The 22,825-nt window shown below is 37.7% G+C and overlaps 1 protein-coding gene across 2 annotated transcripts in view; it reads right to left on the bottom strand.

The window, feature by feature from the left end:
• LOC309800172 (contactin-associated protein-like 3) overlaps positions 1-22,825 on the bottom strand; it is a 178,907-nt gene that overhangs the window by 65,540 nt on the left and 90,542 nt on the right. For both annotated transcript variants that reach the window (XM_082614073.1, XM_082614072.1), the window contains exons 5-9: positions 16,620-16,823; positions 15,478-15,653; positions 14,264-14,407; positions 10,872-11,133; positions 5,044-5,190 (exon numbers count right to left, since the gene is read on the bottom strand). In XM_082614073.1, the coding sequence (XP_082470199.1) occupies positions 5,044-5,190; positions 10,872-11,133; positions 14,264-14,407; positions 15,478-15,653; positions 16,620-16,823 (933 nt within the window). The remainder of the gene's footprint in view (positions 1-5,043; positions 5,191-10,871; positions 11,134-14,263; positions 14,408-15,477; positions 15,654-16,619; positions 16,824-22,825) is intronic.

The raw sequence follows: 22,825 nt of genomic DNA, 5'->3' as shown, positions 1-22,825 counted from the left end.
TTGTTTCCTGCTACTTTACCACATTCATTGATTAGCTCTAGTTGTTTTCTGGTAGCATCTTTAGGATTCTCTATGTATAATATCATGTCATCTGCAAACTGTGACAGATTTATTTCTTCTTTTCCGATTTGGATTCCTTTTATTTCTTTTTCTCCTCTGAATGCTGTGGCTAAAACTTCCAAAACTATGTTGAATAATAGTGGTGAGAGTGGGCAACCTTGTCTTTTTCCTGATCTTAGTGGAAATGGAGAAACTTGGTATATCTTTAAATCTTATAGGTGACTTCTACTTACCGCACTTAATCACTAAGAATGTTAGGATAAAACATAGGAAACATTAAGTTAATATATAGTTTTGTGGAATCACTGTTATTCCTTTTCTGTTTTCTTCCTTTTCTCCATATCACCAGCCTCAGACTCATCCAAAATACAATGTAGTATCTAACTATATCTGTTAGGAGAAAACAAAACCATATCCAGTTGTCACGAGGAAAGCTTTCTGAAAGTGAAACTTTAAAGAAGGAAAGTTTGAGCACTTAGTGCTCAATTCTCAGTTATGACATAAAGGTCAGGAAGTAGGGTATCACAGCCCAAGAGAAGCTCAGGGCAGGAGACACTCATTTATCCATACAGATGGCTGCCCTGAAGCCCTGGTTGTAAAATGGCAGAGGGCCATTCATCAATGACCTGATTTGGAATGGAGAGTGAAATGGACATTGAATAGTTATTGCTAAATTAATGAAAGATATCCACCATGACTGAGGGACTCAGAAGTTTAAGTACCTCTGAGGATGACAGATAAATTGTCACTATGTCACTGCACCAGAATGGGTCCTCAGATGAGACTTCATTAGACTTGTCATAGGCTTGTTGGCCTGCTGATGTTTCACAGAAGGACACTCGGGGGATTTTGAACATAGCTTAATATTCCCTGACTCTGCAGTTCAAGTATGCTATTGAGTAGTACAAAGATTCCACAAAAGGGAATTTATTAAGAGCTTAACTTTCCACCACCCTTAATAGCAGGCACCAAAAATCTGTGTACACTATACTATATTGAAACTGCTGTTGAAAGACAAACTACAAAAAAAAGCACAGGCTAAGAAAAGGCAGAAAAGGAAAATGAGATATCTAGATCACAGATCTCTCATGGGACGTTTAAGAAATGCTGTTATTAGTATATAGATGACCCTTCTCATGGTAAGAAAGCTGTGCTCTGAGACTAATAGGCCAAAATAGAGACTTCCAGGTAGCCACAGAGCCCTGGTTTATGCTTCTGTCCTGCAATAATCACTGAGATCATCTCCTTTATTTGCTAAAGTGTCCTGAAATTATACAGTCACCCTAACTAACAGCAAGCCGTACTAGTCTTCTTTTACAGCATTGCAATGACATTTGACTGATCATATAATGATAATTGGAAACTTGCAGTTGAATATCCATCAGGAAAACCAGTAATGGGAAGGAAACCTGGTCAAGGAGTATTTCAGAACATCGGGTATTGTTTTCCGTGAAAAATCAGATATCATTAACTGGCTTTCACCTAGTTGACCCAGGAACACTGGCTTTATTAGTCCAAATATTGCTAGAAAGCATGGATTGGATGAAGTTCACTTCCATGTCAACATCACACATATTCTGGTACTGTTAGACACTAATCAAAAAGATAAGTAAACAGATACTGACATAAGCTACTTTTTGGATTGAATAAATTACTCAGACATTGGAGTTTTCAGGGTAGAGCTTCCACTCAAGCTGTAGCTGACCTGTCCCACTTTACCCAGAACAGGGCTGGAACGTCCAATGAATTATGGAGACAAAGGGGCCCTGAGCAAGGGTTCTACATGTGCATAAAACTTGTGAATATAATAAATCTATTGAGAATCAGAACTCCATGCCTGTTGGTCCTAGACATCCCTCTCCTGGTTTTCCTTGAGTAAAAATAGTATCCACCTTTTTATTTAACATTAGTAAATTAGTGTGTTTTGGTTTTGTTTGTTTGTTTTAGTTTGGCAAAGGCATTACTTGAATTTTTAAAAGAGTATATATTCTTTCTCTAGGAAAAAAAGATGCTGCTGTGTCAATATAAAATGTACAGTTGACTAAGTTCGTTTGACTCAGTGGCTGAAACTGTTCTGTAGGAATCAACTGGATATTTATAGCCATGCATATAGAGGTCACTCTAAATTTATACATTGGTTAGGAAGAAAGTGCTGTGACTGCAAGTTCTGTTTTTGCCACTCAGTGCCAACACAGAATTACATCAGAAAAATAGGAAAGTTGTAATGAAGAAAAGTCATTATACTGTCTCATGGAATGTTTAAACTGTAATTCCACTCATCTTAGGGACACTTTCTTCTTGTAAACTATATTAACAAGACAGCCTGCACATCAGCACAATTTTATGAAAATACACAAGAAAGGCTCATTATACATTTTTCAATACATTTCCTCTAGAGCTCTAGGGTTCTTTCATAGATATTAGTGGAGCCAACGGCTGGGTCTATGTGCACAACCAATGTGACAACTGTGGGTTCTTGAGCATTCATTCATCTTAACCATTGGAGCATGCCACTAAAACCATGATACTGACTGTTGTTTCACTAAATTGACTGTACTTGTGAGGAAAGTCAGATAGTTTGTGCATAAGGAAAATTTAAAAATCACTGGTAAGATGGTTCTTAGCAGCTGTACCAATATTTATAGCATTTTTATAATAAAAAATGGGCACAATAAAAATGTCTATCAACATAAAATGGTGAAATAGATGTGTAAAACATGGTATAATATGCATCAAAAAGCATACAGCCATGAAAATTGATTAGCTATTCATATCTACATGGCTAGACCTCAAAAACTAATGTAGAACAAAAAAAATGCAAGTCACAGAAGAATGAATGCAGGATTATCCTATTTATAAAGTTAAAAGCAAGGCAAGACAAGACAATTTATTGTTTAAAGGTACCTACATACATGATAGATTACAAAGAAAAGCAATACAAAGATTGGTTTAATAAAAGCAGGGTAATACTTAACTAGGGGAATGAAAGTCTGGTGGAGCAAGGGGAGATTCAAATGTGTTGTAGTGGTTAATTTTGTAGATGAGGGGATGCACCCACATATATTCTTTTAGGAAACAATAGTAGTCTTCTTAAAATGTGTGCATACGATCTATTCCATAGTAACGACTGACTCATGTCACATCAGTTATGTAAATATTTATGGAACGTACCTACTCTCATGTAGCTGTGCATTCCACATTCTGAGTATGTAGAATGTTCAACATGAAAGATGATTCGAAAAGTACTTTTTTTTTTTACTTTTTAATACAAAATGTTAAAGGTATTTTATTTTTTGTCATTAAACACTAGAGCACAGATTGTTCTTTCTATATCTTTTAGTGCTTCAAAATCTTTTAACTTTTAAATTATAGCTCTTGGATAAATTCTTTATTTAGTTTTGAAGGAATCTGTTTCTCTCCAGAGCTATAAAATCCATCAGAAGTGTAAAGTTTTAAAAGAGTATCTGGGTCAGAAATGCGTCACATTTAACAAGCAAGGAAAGAAAGCAATCTGATCTTTTAAAGCTGCTGGCACGATTCCACCTTTCACAGTAAAGGTTGCTTTAGGGGACTTTGAAAGATTAAACAACCTGATTCATGGTTGATGTGCTTGCTGTCAGTTCTTAAGGGAGAATTTTATACTTTCTTGTTGGGCTATCAAGCTATCTCCACCATGATTCCAAACCTATTTTAGAAAAAAACAAGTATAAAGTGCAAAACAGCAATAACGTCAGAGAGGACTTCAAGCCAAGATTGAAAAATAAATCTTACAGGTGACAGTTCTAAGCTTCCAGTGGCTCAGGATTTTTCACTTGAATGCCCCAGGGAGGGAGATTTATTACCTTCAGAAGCTCCCCCTCCCTGGTGGGAAAGCTCCTGGATGGACTCAGTCAAAGTCCACTAAGCAAGCAAACACCCATACACTACAGTCCTGGGGAGATGGCCTGGTGCTGTCTTGGTAAAATCCATCACTAAGCAATGAGTGACATATTAATAGCCATTAAATTAATTTCTTCCTCTGTTGTATATAATGATGCCCTTTGTACAGGCAGTGGGAATAGAATGTTTCTTAAATTTAAAGTGCAACCACCTGGGGATCTTGGTGAAATGCAGATTCTGGTCAGGAAGTCAGAGACAGTGCATCTGCATTTCTAAGAGGCTTCCAGGTAATGCTGATGCTGCTGGTTCATGGACCACACATTGAGTAGCCAGGCTCCAGGTAGAAGAGAAGCCAACAGACAGAAGAAGAACACCCACATGCAGCAATAAACTTGGCACATAAAACCTGAAGGAAAGGTTACAAGGGTCACTTGGCATTAAGAAAATTCCCTATGGCAAGGTATTAAGGGTGAGAGAGAGAGCAATGACCTGCAATGTTGTCTGCACATAGAATCACCCAGAGAGCATCAAGAAACCTGTTGTCCAGGTCTCGGGACCAATTAAATCAGGATTTCTGGGGATGCAGCCAGGCATCAGAATTTTGAAGCTTTCTGGGTGATTGCAATGTGCAGCCATAGTTGAAAACAAGTGTCAAATTTAAAACCAATCTTATTATGTGCACTTTTTTTTTTTTTTTTTTTTCCGGTACGCGGGCCTCTCACTGTTGTGGCCTCTCCCGTTGCGGAGCACAGGCTCCGGACACGCAGGCTCAGCAGCCATGGCTCACGGGCCTAGCCACTCCGCGGCATGTGGGATCTTCCCGGACCAGGACACGAACCCATGTCCCCTGCATCGGCAGGCGGACTCTCAACCACTGCACCACCAGGGAAGCCCTATGGGCACTTTTAAACAAAGCCAACTAGTAGACTTGCATTTTAGACCATAATGTATCATCTTTGCCCACTCAGCATTCCCAATGACTATAAGTGAAAGAAAAAATCATTCTTCGGTCATAATTTTCATTTAACAACATGGGTTAGAAGGCAGGAGCTAGAAAGACAAAGATGGTTTGATGGCCAGTGTAGCTCAGTTCCTTTCACTTACCCCCCAAATAATAGGTGTCGCCTGAATCAATCTGCCCATGCAGGGAATGAGCCATGGAGGCTGCCTCACCGTCCACCATCACACTCAGGTGATTCCCTTTTGCAGATAAGGACACAGAATGCCACTGCCCATCATTCAATCCAGCACCTGGAAGTAAACAAAATGGGTTAAAAGAGATTCCTATCAACCCTACAGATGCCTCTAAACAGAGCAAGTACTTGAAAACAATATGATACCTACCTTGGACCACCTGCCACAGACCACCAAGAACTCACCTGAACCTCACCCAGGTCATTTAGCTGGCTGGGCAATGGAGAAGGCACCACGGAAGACACAGAGAGACAGAGAGAGGTGTAGGGTAGATGTGGGCTTGGTTAGGGGGGTCTAAGTAGGCAATTAGGTGATGTGGAATGCTGGTCACTCTAATTTAGAGGAAAGGGCTACCCATGTCAGTAGGAAGAGGGGCTTGTTGAATAAATTTTGTAATTGCAGAGGGTCCTTGCATCTTACCCACCACAGTCATGGACTGGCCTGTCTGGTACTTATTTATGTAATAACAAAAATGATTATGTTCAGTTAGGAATATTACAGCCTAGATGCACACTGCCAGGGGTGTTTTTCACTTTCTCATCACTCAGTTTATCAGAAATGTGCAAATAGAAAAGAAAAGAAAGAAATCAGAATGAAAGGGGTAAAGAGGAAACAAGAGTGGATCGCCCAAACATTCTGCCTTGGAAAGTGCAGCACTGGTTTCTTCAAGTCTTAGGGCCTTAATTGAATAAAATTTCCACGAATGACCCTGAACAATCATGAAATGATAAAATATTTCCAATTACATGGCATCGGACGTATTTCAGTCTCATCTAGTCCATCTAGTTTGAGATGTTGAGAAGTACAGGTATTTTCCAAAAACGTAAGTTATAAAAATAAAAACTTTTTCTTACTTTCGTTTATTGTCATTGTCTATAATAATCTGGGTAGACTATTTAGAAAAAACTATACTGGCAGTCTTTAAAAATAATAATTTAAGTATTAATAAAACATGAAAATTCATAGAATATAAAGTTATAAAACATTACATTAAAGTATGTGTGTGTATGGGTACATATTCAAGCATTATATAAACATGGAAAAGAGTGGCGAGAAATATTCTTAAATATTAACCTTCTTCTTCTTTTTTTTTTGCTGTACACAGGCCTCCCACTGTTGTGGCCTCTCCCGTTGCGGAGCACAGGCTCCGGACGCACAGGCTCAGCGGCCATGGTTCACGGGCCCAGCCGCTCCGCGGCATGTGGGATCTTCCCGGACCGGGGCACGAACCTGTGTCCCCTGCATTGGCAGGCGGACTCTCAACCACTGCGCCACCAGGGAAGCCCTACCTTCGTTTTTGGATGAGGGAATTATGCTTTTCACTTTATATCATTTTTACATTTTCTATTCTTTTTCCAAATTTGATACAGTATATTAAGTTATTATTACATTATTATTAAAAAAAAAAGATTATCAGTCCTTTAAAAGCAGCACTGTCTCTTGAATCCGTGAGAAGAAATATCTATATTTTCTTCAAGTGGTGGAGCTGAGAATGGTCAATTAGTTGAATTGTTGACCAGCTACCAACTGTGCATGACTCTCCTACAGACTTACCTGCTGCATCTTCTATTGAATGAAAAACCGATGCTGTGTCATGTAGATAAATCAATAAGCAGTACATGTCCCAGTACACTCACCCAGACAATTTGTGTTCGTTTCTACTAGATTATTTTGTGGACACAACCACCCACCAAGTTTCAATGAGTAACAACTAAGGTTTGTGTCTTGCTCTGGCCCTAGGCCAGCTGGGTCTCTGACCTCTGTGTTCCAGGCGTTTATTCATGCAGGACCAAGGCTAATGCACAGCCCCCATCCCTGTCTCACGACTTAGAGAAAACGGCACTTGGGAGAATCTTGCTATGGCGTTGGCAGCTTCTACACAGATGTGGCCCAGGCCCCCTCAGCTCACGTGCCATTGGCCAAAATGAGTCACTTGGCCAAGGGCAAGGGATTCCTTCCCTTCACAGGAAGTCACTGCAACTCCCACAGCAGTCCCAAGAGATGCATGTTTCAATTAAGGGGGCAGGGGAGAGGGGAATAATTGGAATCTTTAGAAATTATGTTGGTCAACAGGGAAGGGGGTCATAAAGAAATACTTTCACTCACTGAAAAACAACAGTGGGATGACTGCTTGATTTTTTGATGCCATGTGTGAGCATGCTAGTCAGCTGGCATGTCTAATCTGAGCACCTTCGGGAATGTCCCAATATATTTAACTAATATATTTTACGAATGATAAAGGTACAGACTGTTTACAGCTCTGTAAGTTTAGAAGTCAACCTGTGGGAATTAGAAGTTATGTTAGAGTCCAATGGAGATGTTAGCCCCCACCCCCACCAAATATGGTGGTATTCCTGGGAGAAAGTTAACCAGTCCTATCTAATTTAATATATTTTGGTATGTATAGCCCAATTGACCATGTGAATCCACGTCCCTCAAATGCTCTTCAAACCAGCTTTTTTTTTTCCTGCTTGATCTCTCATTAATGACTTTGACGTGGACTCAAGATCCACCTGAATGGGAAATGTTTCTAACATGACCCAGAAGGTCAAAGATCCTGTTGTGAAAACAGCTATAACTTTGTTTTTCTCAGAAACATTAGTTATGATACTTCCCGACACTTTCTCACTTTCAGGGAGGGGACAGTTTTAAAGTCACTAGTTACTTCTACCACATGCACAGGTACACACAATAAAAATGTTAGACTCTTGCTTTTTGTTTTATATTTGTGAAGCCAGAAACATTTTCAAAAACTCAACACTGGTTCATGAAAGATCATGAGAAAAGCCAAGAACTAGAATATGGAGGATTTAGGTTAGACACTTAAAACATATATTATGAAATTGAAATAAAGTTTTGGAAGAAGTTCTGTAATCCTAGAGCTAAAGAGAATGAACAGCAACAACAAAAATCTCTAAATGTTCCTTCCAGTCTTATCATTTGGTGCTTCTCTTAAAGGTTACATAGTATACCTGTCAGTATGATAACTATGTCCACTTAAAACCTGTCATTAGGGCTTCTCTGGTGGCGCAGTGGTTGAGAGTCCGCCCGCCGATGCAGGGGACACGGGTTCGTGCCCCGGACCGGGAGGATCCCACATGCCACGGAGCGGCTGGGCCCGTGAGCCATGGCCGCTGAGCCTGCGCGTCCAGAGCCTGTGCTCCGCAACGGGAGAGGCCACAACAGTGAGAGGGCCGCGTACCTCAAGAAAAAAAAAAAAATCTGTCATTAAAACCCAGTATTTAGTTTGATTTTGCGAACTATTTCCTCTCTCTCCCTCTCTCCCCTTCTCTCACCTTCTCGCCCCTCCTTTGTCTCCCTCTCTACCTATCTAGCATATAGTTATTTCACGGGAGAACTTGCAGAAAGCCCTCAGAATATCTCCTTGAATTTGTAATAGATGCCATTTGCCTATATAAGACTGTTCTTAGAAAAAGTGGTCATTCTAATTTAAAAATAAAATGCAGGCATTTATATTCATTTTCTCCATCTATCCATTATAATTCTCCTCCTTTGTTTTTCTTTAGTGTGGTTTCAACTCGGCCCACTTCTGATGAAAGGACAGCCTGCTTCCCAGGCAACACTATTGTCAAAGGTTGGATGGAGACCAGAGAGTAGATTTTGTATGTTTGATTTGTGCTACTATGAAGATGATGCTAATTCTATCACACTCCTCCAGCCCCTAGAAAGGCTTCAATCTGGGGGGATGCCATGGTTGTGGGACTAGTGTTAAAATATTAATAACCAGAAGTTGTTAATAAACAGTGCTGTGCTAAGGGTTTATATATGTTATATCCCTGGATTCTCACTCATATTACTAATAACTCATATTAGTGCCATTTTAAAGATGAGGACACTGAGGCTTCAGGAGAAGAAGTGGGCTACATATCAAAGGGGCAGAGGCCGACTTAGAAACATGCATGGGATGGGAGTCCTCTCATACACCCCACTCACTTGCTTAAGCCACGTAATTTATTCTAATAATAGGAGATAATGACCACAGCAGTAGAGACAATTTGGCAAAGGGTGGAATTGTGTCTTTTCTTACATAAAGGGAACTCCATCGGTGAACATGCACACTCATTCTCTCCCTCTTCCTCTGTTGCTCCCACTTTTTCTCTATTTCCACGACACTTCCCCACCTGGGCCCAGCCATATGAACACACATGCACCAGATTATCCACTCTTGGTACATTTCTCAATCTCTTCAGAACTACCTTGAGATAACTATTGGGAAAAATTATCTAAAACCTGGAAATACGCTAAAAGATGTCTTTTCAATGTCATTTAATGAAATTTAAGTTTCAATCTGATACATGGGTTGGGTACTTGATACAAGATTTAAAGTGGAAAAAAACTGCAGCCTGTTTTATTTTTCAACTATTTCAAATGTATAAAAGATTCCCCTTTATGTGCTACTTAAGCAAGCAGCAAGCATCATGAGAAATTTCTCTTTGGTTTGCTTCTGAAACATAGCACATTACACTGTAAAACCTTAAAAATTGGTGCAATAAAGTATTTATGTAATGTGTCAGTGCCAGCTTACAAAAAATTCAATAACTAATATATATGTGTGTTGGGAGGAAGGGTGGTGTGTGCCCATGTTACACAACACTAAAAAGCTATCTCTTTTAGCTCCTATTACATGTAAATTATAAATCTACACAAACCAAGATTTAGGCAGTTTACTGAATCTGAGGTGACACTATCAACTCAGTTCATTTGCATGCTGACCATCAAATATTTTTTATTTATAAAAAGAAGGGAAAATTTAATTTTCATTCCCAGCTTTTCAGTCCAAAACTGATTACCATAGGTCAGGCAAGATATTCCTTTCACATTCAACATTCAGGGAATGACATGTCATGGTCCTGCTTGGGTTTAAATTTTATCAGTTTTAAATGCAAAGCAGTCCCCAAAGTTCAAAAATAACATGACTTAGAAGTGAGTCTAAAAATAAACAGGTTCTTCTCAGAAAACTACAGAACATTCACCCAGTTAGAAGAAGCCTTATCAAAAACAAGTAGGTACAAAGGAAGCAGTGGCTCTGATGTAAGAGGGAAAAATAACTTACATTATTTTGAAAATCAATGTGTATATAGGTTTAAAATGCAGTTCAAAGAAATCTATTTTCTCAAGACTACTTGGGATTAGGCTAATGTCTTCTAGTGTTTCAAGTTTACTGCTAGTTACTGACCACAAACATAAATAATTTTTTTCCTTTTTTTAAATTTTATTTTTTTATTGAAGTATAGTTGATTTACAGTGTTGTGTTAGTTTCAGGTGTAAAGTGATTCAGCCATATATAAATACATATATTCATTTTCAGTTTCTTTTCCCTTACAGGTTATTACAAAATATTGAATATAGTTCCCTGTGCTATATTGTAGGTCCTTGTTGGTTATCCATTTTATATATAGCAGTGCTTATCTGTTTATCCCAAACTCCTAATTTATCCCTCCCTCTCCTCCCCCTTTGGTAACCATAAGTTGATAATCATTTATTTTTAAACTTTTTGATAATTATGCTTTGATGTAGGTAAACTTCTGTCACATTGACTGACACACCAACAGCCTGGAGTTACCTATTTCAAAGGAAAAAAGAATCTAGTAGGATTATGAATATCTCATGGATTCAGTCATTCATTTATTTTAGAGATCACCAATCTTAGGTTTACATGTAAGAAGGTACAGTCATGGCAAATACCTATACATCATCTCAGAGAAGATGTTTATTACCTGCTGTGATGTCCCTTACTGGATGTCCAGGCTGGGAGAGACTCAGCTTGAGTTTTCCATCATTAAGTACAAGGATGAAAGCTCCTGACCTGTGTTGAAACTGACTGGTCAGCAACAGCCCTGCTCTGTTCCACGTTCGAAATTGGAAGATGGCAGACACTTTGTCCTCTCCGGAGGTGCCTGGCAAAGCCAAGTAACTCCTGGAGCTCAGAAAAGTCATGGGGACAGTTTGCGGGTGCGAGCAGGAGAAGGACACATTTCCCTGTGAATACAGTGAAAGAGGCTTTAGGAAGGCACAGGACGGATGTTTCCATTTCACTGACAACAGATTTTCCAAAATTTACAGAATTTCTTATCAATGATCCAGCAATCTAGGCCTTTACAAATTAGGCTTCCCCATGAAACTTAAATCCAAATTTACCTTATAGGTCCCTCTAAGCACTGTTCAGCTGGGCTAACCTATTTCTGAGTCTCTTAGAAATTGTCCATCTTCTCCATTTCTCAGCATTTGCAAAGGAATCACAAGCCACATCTCTCCCAGGCCTAATGCTGGGTGTGGGATACAAGAGTAGAAGAGACAGTTTTCTTCCCTTGAGGTGCTAGATGTTTTTATCCAATGGGAAGGCTAGCACCAAGCGTAACTTACACCAACAACTTTCTTGTACTTGCCTTGGTTATGTAAATGAGATTATAAGTGTGTCACTCAGGTAACAGATACACCTTACTCTAGGTAGGAGACGCGCTTTTGTGCGTCTGAAGAAAAGGATATGGCCAGGCTGGTCCTGCCATAGGCAGGCTGGTTTTGTCTCCAAAGGTCTCACAAACCAAGTCACCCAGGGCGATCAGTCAGCCTAAGATCTGACCTGCCTAGCAGGTTGTTTTTATTTTTTATATAATTCTGTTTTTAAAGACACTTTTAATCCCTAGGATACCTCTATTGCTCCAGGAACAAACTATTTTTAATTATAGTGTCTGGATGGGAAGGACTTAATGTAACTCCAACTAAGCTCTCTACAAAAATTTTCCCTGGGATTAAAAAAATTTTCATAAATTTCAGATAGAAGAATAAATGCCCAAACATTGTCCTTTCTCTCCAAAAAATACAATGCAAAGAAAAACAGTGAGGCAGCACTTAACTTACTAGATAGCAAAGCATACTATGAAGTCACTGTAATCAAGTCACTGTGTTATTACTATAGGAGGAGACATAGCAGTGGGACAGCATAAGGGACCCACAAAAAGATCTGAGAATATATGTAAAGTTAGTATGTAATGAAATTCAACTACGTGGGATAAAGTTTGGGTTAATTACTAAACAGTGTAGGAACAAATGGATATCAATAAGACAGCATATAAAAGTTAAACTTTATCATATATCACATAAAGAATACACTTCAGACAATCAGACTTAATTTTTTAAAAAATTAAAAATAAATAGATAAATAAAACCAATTAAAAATTCTTACAAGAAAATCCATGAGACCATGTATAGGTTATAGGATTTTAGAGACATTCCAAAGCTATAAAGAAATACACAGACCTACTGACCACATACAAATAAAAATATTTATATACTTAATGTATCACATAATATTTAATATAAAATTGATAAATCTGAAAAAATATATGGACTATGAATGACAAAGGATTATCTATCAAATATAAAACTCTCTTATAAATTAACAAAAAGTTAAAAAAATAAAATAAAAAATAGGGAAAAGAGTAAGACTGAACAATGATCAGAAAAGCAAATCCAAATGGACGAGAAACAGGTGAAAAGATTATTTAATTCACCAGTAGTCACATAAACATGAAGTAACAATGAGATATTAGTTCACGTTCCTTGAGCTGGCAAGAGTCTAACAGATGTGGAACATGTGGCTGCCTGAGATGTAATGGAAGGGCTCTATCATACTTTGCTGGTGGGAAGTGTCATGTTATAGCTTTTTGGAAGGCAATCCAACAACATTTATTAAAATTTAAAACTGTTTCGAACTTTCAACCAAGAAATTCTACTTTTGGAACTTTGTCCCATCAAAATGAAAGCCCCCAGTATCTGAAAACACATGTGCAATTGTGAGCTTATAGTTGTAAAAAAGTAGAGATAAAGCAGATGCCTTGGGTAGGAAATGACTAAATAAATAATGGTACACTTTCATAATGGAAAGTGATGTAGAAATTCTAACGTGGAACTATTCCTGATAACTGAAAAGAACTCCTACAAGGTATAGTTGAATTAGAAAATCAAGATGGAGAAAAGCTTATATAAAATGATTTTTTTAAAACAATGCCAAATGTGGAGGCATATAAATTCACAAATACATATGTGAGTATGAGTGTACCTATCTATAGAGGATTCCTTTATAGATCGGTATAATATTATGGACCAAAGAAGGAAGGACAAATGCTAGCTTAGTAACATCTCAGCTTGATGGAGGGACTAGCTATGTGGAAAGAAGGGAGAAAGAAGGAAGAGGAAACCAATCAAAGAGAAAGACATGGACTTCCCTGGTGGCGCAGTGATTAAGAATCCACTTGCCAATGCAGGGGACATGGGTTTGATCCCTGGTCCGGTAAGATCCCACATGCCGTGGAGCAACTAAGCTCGTGCGCCACAACTACTGAGCCTGCGCTCTAGAGCCCGAAAGCCATGACTACTGAGCTCACGTGCCACAACTACTGAAGCCCACGTGCTCTGCAACAAGAGAAGCCACTGCAATGAGAAGCCCATGCACAGCAACGAAGAGTAGCCCCAGCTCTCGGCAACTAGAGAAAGTCTGCATGTAGGAACAAAAACCCAATGCAGCCAAAAGTAAATACATAAATTAATTAATTAAAAAAGACACTGCATTAAAAAGCTTTATATGATTGTACTTTAACATCTTTGTGAAAGTATTCATCCATTTCCACATCTATATAAAAATTAAACCAAACATGAACGAAAAAGTACAGTAGGCTCTCTTTATGCCAGGTTCTGCATCCTCGCATTCAACCAATCAGGAAAATATTTAGAAAAAATATTCCAGAAAGGTCCAAAAGGCAAAACTTGAGTTTGCCCTGCACCAGCAACTATTCACATATCATTTGCATTGTATTTACAACTATTTATATGCCATTTACATTGTATTAGGTACTATAAGTAATCTAGAGTCAATTTAAAGTATATGGGAGGATGTGCCTGGGTTATATGCAAATGCTGTGCTATCTTATACAAGGGACTTGAGCATTCTTGGATTGCTCCAATAGGGGGCGTCCTGGAACCAATCCCCCAAGGATACCTGTACATATGATTTGTACCTTCCCTGCCTTCAGAAGAGGTATATTTTAAAGCTGAATCAATCAAAAAAATTACAGCTCCCTTTTCTCTTGAGCTTGCATATAGATTTTCTTACCATGATGAGGACCTGTGGTTTGTGTTTCTTGGACAAATCAATGATATCCACCCCATTATAACAGAGATTTTCAAAGCAGCCGTGAAAGTTTTTATGCGGGAACGCCACTGATTTTCCATGTCGAGGAATCCCTCCGAAGCTGATCTTAGAAAGAAAAAAAATGACATAAATAATATGGTTTAATGATTTTCTGAGTATCTGCCTAAACATGTATGATTAGCAGGTACAGTGACAATTGTCTCAAATCTATTTGGCATTATTTTACATTATCATGTTAATTTCAAATGAAGCTTCATATGCAGATTTACCAGTGTTTTATTTAGTACATTTAGATAAATACGTTAAATATCCTTCTTACAAGTTGCTGCTCATATGGCTCTGTCATTTTTGTTGATGAAGAATGCTGCATCTTTATGTCCATGGTAAATCTTGATTTGTGTGACAATGCAGCCTACTGTGATGATATTCTACTTTATAAACCAGCCTGTAGGATCCTGGTCTTTGCCATGACTCTGATAGGTTAGAATAATAAAGTCATTGATAATATCATTCAAGACCAGAATCTCCAGCTGGTCTTTGCTGCTGAGGACACTCATACCAAATGAATGTTGAAATCCGGCTTGCTGAGAGATGCACTGAGCAGAACTGGCAGAAAAAATGCTGCTTTTCAGCGTAGGTTAGACACACATAGGCAACATGCTGCATATATTGTTAGGCCTTTAAAAATCCCAAGAAACAGTATTCTTTCTGAGTTGTGAGCATTTGGCTTCCTTGTTACTTAAAAAATCAGGTTGGAATATACGGTGATTACTTCTCCAAGTTATCCTAGGTAGCTATTCCTGTTTAGGATTGCCCTAAAACATAGAAGTCTCCAAGGTAATATTCACCGCCAAACACCAGATGGAATACAGAAGAACTGTGCAAACAATTGCATTTAAAAATGTTCCTTGTTTTATTGGTAGCTCTTCAGGTATCGATTTCCTAAACTTAATGACTATTTACTCTCATGTGAAGACTAACATCTGTAAGGGATAAAATGTCTCAATGGCTCAAGCACACATCTCCCACTGTGCAATTATCACCCATAGGGAATATTTTACCAGAATTCTGAATTACTAGGAAAGGGAATTTCTCTATGTAGTAGTGTTTTCTCTAGAAGGTTACCTTGCATCTAAATGATAAAATCTGTCATACTTAAAAAGTCATTTTCACACCTTATAATCAAGATCCCCATAGCTGGACTCTCCCTGTGCCCGAAAATGATGAGTGTGCGTGTCCACGGTGAAGTTGACATCCGTATCGAGGAGCTCAATGAGGACCGAATGCCAGTGCTGGTCATCCAGCAGGCTGCCCAGCATGAGGGCATCAGGGGAGGGCAGGTTAGCATCGCCTGAAAAGAGAGGAAGGGTAAAGGCACTGCTCCATCCAGCTCAATACCAAGATGTCTACAATATTTTGAAGTTCAGCACTTCTCACAACAGTTACACTTTCCTGACATCATTTTATCCCATGAACTGGTCAGCTGCTTTTAGCTTAGTCCTAAATACAATCTTCTTTTGATCTTGAGTAACATATTCTATCTTACTTGTTTTATTATTATTATGCACTGAATTTTCATTTTTCTTGAAAGTATTTTCTTCCTAGGACCTCATTCATAAGACTACTTCAAAAATTTACGACAAGCCACTCTTGTCTTTATGATATTATCAGGTTATTTATTGAGCATCTGCTACTGATCTTATACAATTATCAAGCTATAAAACTTTTTACGTAAAGGCGTACTCAAGATACACACATGTTGTTCTTAGTATGGCTCAGTTGTAGGTGACCATGTTTCCATTTGCCTGGACAGTTCTGGTCTTCAGAGTAATTATTTATAGGGTCTGCTTTCTTTCTTAAAAGATTTTTTTTTAATTTAAAGAAAAGCAGACTGTCACATGAAGTGCCTTATTTGGATGTGTCTGGAGTCTTGGAAGCTTGACTACCCTATGTTCTCCTACAAATGGACCCTGAGAGCTTGTTTGGAGGTTCTAGCAGGGGAGCACAGCTACTTGTATAGCCTTGACTGAAGAATGGTCCTTCTCTATCGGGGAAGGTCGTCCCCTTTGACCGAGCCCACAGCTTCGGGAGGGATGTACATGGAGCAGTGAGGGAGGAAGGGGACACCTGCCTAGACAGCCAGGTCAGCCAAATCAACCCTGGCGATCAATGGGGTGACAGGTGTCACAGCCAGATCGCCCTCACATCCAAAAGTATTCTGGTTTTAAATTAACTACTTAACTGTGAAAAAATTCATTATAAAAAGATACTTTCGTCCAAATAGTATTTCTAAAAACACCACCTTGTAGTTTTTTACCTGAATTAAGGAATAAGATGAGTTTTCCTTTAACTAACTCCAGGGTGATATGTTTACCATTTGGTCCTTCTCTGTGGAGTAGAATCCCATTGTTCTCTCTGGTTTTAAATTTTAAAGAAATAACTTCTTTTGTTGGATTCATGGATTTCTGATTAAATGTGTACAGCAAGGAACTTTTCCCATCAAAATGAACCATCTCAGATCCTACAGTGGAAGACATTAAAAAGTGGTCTAAGTATAATATGTTCTTATTAGTGCATTGAAATGTGTAAGTCAACATACACATACACATACATAGCATACCTCTGGTTTGTTTAATGCAGGGGGAAAAAACTCTACTGCTAAGTTTCTCTTGATACTGGTAGTTGATATATCTAAACTCCACTCTTAACATTTTCTGACATTGTCCCCAAAATGTATCATCTAGAAATACTCTCATTGAATAATTCTAATTGCTCCTGTCTTTTATTGTCCTATTTTCATCCTGTAAATAATAAAGATCAGGAAAAAAGCTGAAGTCAATCTCCCTTGAATAAAGTCTCCTTGCATGTTTAACAGTCATTCAACATTTCTGTTTTTCTGAAAAGTTATAATAGTTCTCACACACTGGTAAGAGGTAAAATACCAGTGTCACTCAATGTAAATGGCTTAATTGTTTCTGAACAAGCAGCTTTGACTTTTAACAATTTCCACATAAGCAGTCACTTTGATATACTTTTGTCTGTCCATAAAGACACACATAAAGACACCAGACATACTAAATACTACTTTAAACTCATATTAAAATGTCTTCAGTTAACAGGATGTATTTTTCTCCCAACATTTTGGCCCAGTGACGGCACAAAAGGGCACACCTATTTTGTGTTGTACCTTAAGCATACTATGAAAATTGTTCTGCTGCAGCAGGCCATTGCTACACTGCTGCCATGTTCTCTCAACTTTCTGACAGTGTTTTATCTTTCCAACTATAAGGTCACTTGCACTCAGTTTATATTAAGTAGTTATGTTTTATCACTAGTATAAAAAAGACAGTGAAACCAACTGAAGACAGAACAAGATACACACAAAGTCATTTTTATTACCCAGAAAAATCTCATATTTTTCCTATTTCACAAGTAAAAAGAAAGGACGTAATTGTCCTTTAATTAATAATACATCTGTGTCATAAATAAAGGTCTAAGAGAAAGCCAATAAAATATGAAGCTGACGTCTTTCAAGCCAATGATAGGATGTTGTTTACTTAATTTCACAAAAAGTTGTGACTAATGTATACTTGGACCTGCATTTTATTGAGATTAACTAAAATATTTCCAGAAAACCCTTTATGTTCACAACTTAGAAGAATCATCCATTTTATGCAGCTACCTTTTGAAAATTCAGAAGTTTGATTCACATACATAGTGTAAAATATATAAACACTGCACTCTGTCTATAAGTTGTATAAGCAAATAATTATTTTTCATTGCATAATTAAATAAACATGCCTGATAAAAACATAACTCTGTCAAATTCAAATGATGTCCCTTAGAGTATTAGATGACAAAGTAATGAAAACTTGATAATAAAGAATTTAAATGCTTTCACATTTTTGCAGTACAGTTTATGTGTCACTGAAAGGCAATGATAATAATTAAGGCTTATTATTGCAGTTAGCTAATAAATTATTTTCCGTAAATGATTCTGCCAGGGTTATTTTGATCGAATAATTTTTGTCCTCATCTTCCCTGTTGCTGTTTTGCTTTGTAATAGTAATATTGATCTTCTTGGGATCAGAATCTCCTGGAGTTTGTTAAACACAGATTGCTGGGCACCATCTCAGAGTCTCTGTCTAACCAGGTTTGGGGTGGGACCTGAGAATTTGCATTTCTAACAAGTCCCCTAGTGATGTTGATACTGCCTGTCTGTGACTATATTTTGAGAACCACTGCTCTAAAGCACCTAAATTATATTTCCTGGAATACTCCCCTCAAGCAAAATGGAGTAGTGAAAAATTTATTACGTGATAGAAACGCAAAAGAATGGCCTTAAAAAAACTCTTTTGTCCTAATGTTTGACTTTCCTTCTAATGTGATCACTAACACTTGTACCTAGAACAATTAACCACATGTGAGTCATCAAATTATATCTTATGAGGCAGATTCAACATGTATTTTGACAGATTTTTTAAGCCTCAAGTGACTAAATTATAATATAGATAGGTAGCCAACTGAGTAAAGCAAAACCACTTAAAAATAATGTACTTTGTAACAGTTCTGAGATTTTAACTAAAACCTTAAATGACAATAAACTTAAGCTCAATTCAAGAGGTTTAATAGAGATAGATTAAATTCAGGAATTGCTTTTAGAAGTCGGGAATGTTAAGCTTCCCATATCCCTCTGCAGCCTGTTATTGTACAGTGCCATGAGCTAATTTTTAAAGATTTGTTGAAAAACGAGCTTAAAAACCAAGAGTAGGTGGCAGAGAGCACATGTGCCTGCAAAGCCTAAAATATTTGCTGGCCAGTCCTTTACAGAAGAAGTTTGCCATCCCCCAATCTGCAGAGCCATCCAGTGATGGTTGCTGTGCTTGGTTTCTGATTGTTAAGCAGTAAGAATGAGCTCACAAGCAGACATTTTGCAATCTTTCTATGATTGAAAAATTGAAAACCCTATTTTATATAGGAAATCACAAATTTCATTATTGTGTTTGATCTTCGTGTTGCATAATTCAATACACTTTATGGCTATTCTTGAATATATATTTTATAAGGTGAAGAATAGGTCAATACTTCAGATCCTGGCTATATATTTTTTGTACAATATTAAAGATTGGTTTCTATATAGACAGTCTTCCATAGCTTCAAATTCTACTTTGGCGAGCATTTTGCTTTGGCAAAATATAGTTTTGTTATTAAAAGACCATTTTCTTTCCATCCTCCCTCTCCCCCAACCCCAACCCAATTTCCATCCATTCCACAAGTACAGTTTTATTTTCAGTTGATATTGATGTAGCACCTTCTAAGTATCACAAACTCTGCTGGATGCTGGGATAAAACATGGCCAGACATGGCCCAGCCTTCCTGGAGCTCATGGTTCTTCCCTCACTTTCTCACTTCTACTGTCGTGAAAAAACATATTGCACCTGTGATATCCTAGCGTCTTATTGTGGGTTGCTAGGAAACTACAGTGACAAGGAAATAGCTTACAGCCTAGGATGGAAGTAGGAGAAAGAAAGGCTCTCTCTAGTGAAAATGTTTGAAAAGAATGCAAAATATCAAGGTATTCTAGGTATCGTATCATCACACAATACCCTTCATATAAAATTTACACATAGTCATCGGAAAGTAGGAACAATGCTTCAAAAAATGGGTTACACTGTTAATCAAGAAGCCCTCCAGTTAAGCCCACACAATAAATAAGAATATGCATTATCACAAGATGATTTCTAACAGGAATGTTTAGATTGGAAAGTCAATTATAGGCCTCATCATAGAGAATCCATTTTATAAAATGTCATTTACTAACAAATGTTCATAAAGTAACCCGAATATGTGAAAACAAATTGGCAAGTCAGTAAATACAATTTAAAAAAAATTAGCACTATTTACTCAAACATGATTTGTAGAAGCAATAGATTAAAAAGTGTAAATTTAAAAAATATACTCATATTTTGGGATAGAGAGTATTTTGCTCAGTAGGTCATCAGCAGTGAGCTCTCCAAGTGTGGATGAGGGTGAGCCCCAGGTGGCCCCCCTTGAGTTTAATCTCCACTAAGTAGAGGCTTCCTTGACCCTCATCTCACTGACCACGGAGTGACCTAGAGAAGCCAACTTTCAAGTCTCAGAGGTCACCGGTAATGAATGCTAAGGTGACCTTGTTTCTATCGGTCCACTAGCATGAGATCTTTGCTATTGGACTGTTGTAAGAACAAATAAAATTTTATATGTCCATAAAGAATAGAAATAATCCATCATATTTATTTGAATGAAACCACCAAAATAATGCATTAAACTACCACTTAGCATCATACTTAACTTTTATAAGAAACCCTCATGAAAAATGTTCTTGTATGTAATTCAACTATTTAAATAATTGGGGTACTTGACACAGAAGGCACTTATTATGCACTGAAATAGGAAGCGATAGGTTCCCCTATTGTAAGAGTATAGAACCTACATTCTAAAAAAGAGGAGGAGGAAATGTGATACTTAGTTGAAAGTAGAAAGTGTTTTTCCAATTTTACATGATTTTAATTTATAATCATTAGTTTTATTAACTGAGGCTATATTTTGATAACCACGTCACTAACAATATTATTAAAGTAAACCCCACACATACCTGCCAGTTAGGGAAGGAAATCTATTTTACCAGTAGTGAGACTAAATTTGTGCTGATATATTTACAGCCTCTGGATCTGTTCCCACAAACAGCCCTTCTTAACACAGAGTAGTAGCTCAGAGAAAGGACTGTGGAATTGTCCTCTAAGGGTTTGAATACTGGTTCTATAGTGGAAAACTTACTTAACCTCTCTGTGCCTCAGTTTCCTCAACTGTAAAAGGATAAAGAAGTCTCTCCCACACAGCATTAATATGATTACTAAAAAACTTAGTATCTATACGGTGTGTAGAGCAGTGCCTGAAACATGGCAAGTTCACAATGGGCATTAGCTACATGATTATTGTTAGAGCAGTGGGCAAAGAAAAGGAGGTGCAACAACAGTTAAAACTGCATTTATGACTTCTGCTTCTGACCAAGATGGAGTAACAGGGGCCAGATTTACTCTCTCACTTGAAGCAACCAAAAAAAAAAAAAAAAAGGAAATAACATAAAACAATAGTTTTCAAGATATTTGACTTCAAGCAATAAAGGAGAGTGATGTTGCAGAGAAGAGAGACAGACAAGATAAGCCCTACAACTCCTTTGTGCACTGCGTTAGAGAGTTTCCATCTCACAGAGCAGGAAGGAGAAACTGGGGCAAAGCCCAGCAAATTCCCTGAGTAGAGGAGACAGAGTCAAGAGCCTGGTAAGAATAAAGCACCTGAAGTCCATAGGCAGAGGTTGGAGAGGAAAGAGATGAACAGAGAGAACACTGGTGACCTGCAACACACCCCTCTTGAGCTTTCAGCAAAGCGCTGATCAGCGCATGCAAGTAAGGAAACTCATCAATGCTGGGGAAAGAAACATCTGAAAGGATTAACTGGAAAATAGTGCTAACATGCACATGGGGTTGGGAATAGTGCCCATCATATCATCCAGACTGGAAACCTCTTAGTTCACTGTCCTTGGTTAGAGTACTCAGAAGGGTCTTACCTCCGTAGTGAGCCCTAGACTAAACACTGCTCTGGTGTGAGTGAACGAATTTTAAAAGCAAGACCTAAAAGGATCAAATCCCCTTCATTCAACGTTTCCTGAACAAAGCTCAAGCATATAAGAATACAAAAATATCCAATAAGCCAAAAATAAAAATGGCTGGCATTTAATCAAAAATTTCCAGGCATACAAAAAAGTTGGAAAGTATGACTCATATTGAGGAAAAAAAATCAATTGAAACTTACACAGAATTGACACAGATTATTATTAGCAAAGAAAGACAATAAGGTAGTTATTATAACAGCCATCCATATGTTCAAAAGTCAAATAGATACACAAAAGATACTAAAATTTGAAAATTTCAATGTCTGAGATGAAAATATACACTGTATGGGATTACTGACAGGTTAAACACTGCAGAAGAAGAAATCAGTGAACTTGAAGACAGCAATAGAAATATTCTAAGGAAATAAAAGGGAAAAATAATAATTTAAGAAAATAAATAAAACATCAGTGAGGTGTGTGACAAAACAAAATCAAGCAACCTAATATGTGCTTTAACTCATATATGTGGTAATTGAGTCCTTTAAGAAGAAGAGATGGGGGAGGTTAGAAAAAATATTTGAAGAAACAATGACTGAAACTTTCCAAATCTGATGAAAACTATACAACCACCGATCCAAATAGCCTAATGAACTCCAAACACAAGAAACAGAATAAAACAAAACCAAAGAACATCAGAAACAAATTGCTCAAAACCTTAAAAGCAGCTAGAGAAAAACAGATGTCACACTCATAGAAACATAGACACAGATGGCTGTAAATTTCTCACCAGAAGAAAAGCAAGTGAAAAAACAGCAGAGCAATATTTTGAAAGTACTAAATGAAAAAATGTCACCCTAGAATTCTATATTGAG

The sequence above is a fragment of the Mesoplodon mirus genome (assembly GCF_964341445.2).
Source record: "Mesoplodon mirus genome assembly, chromosome: 1".
NCBI lineage: Eukaryota > Metazoa > Chordata > Mammalia > Artiodactyla > Ziphiidae > Mesoplodon > Mesoplodon mirus.
The sequence above is the reverse complement of the archived record's forward strand: the minus strand, read 5'-3'. Positions and strand labels throughout refer to the sequence as shown.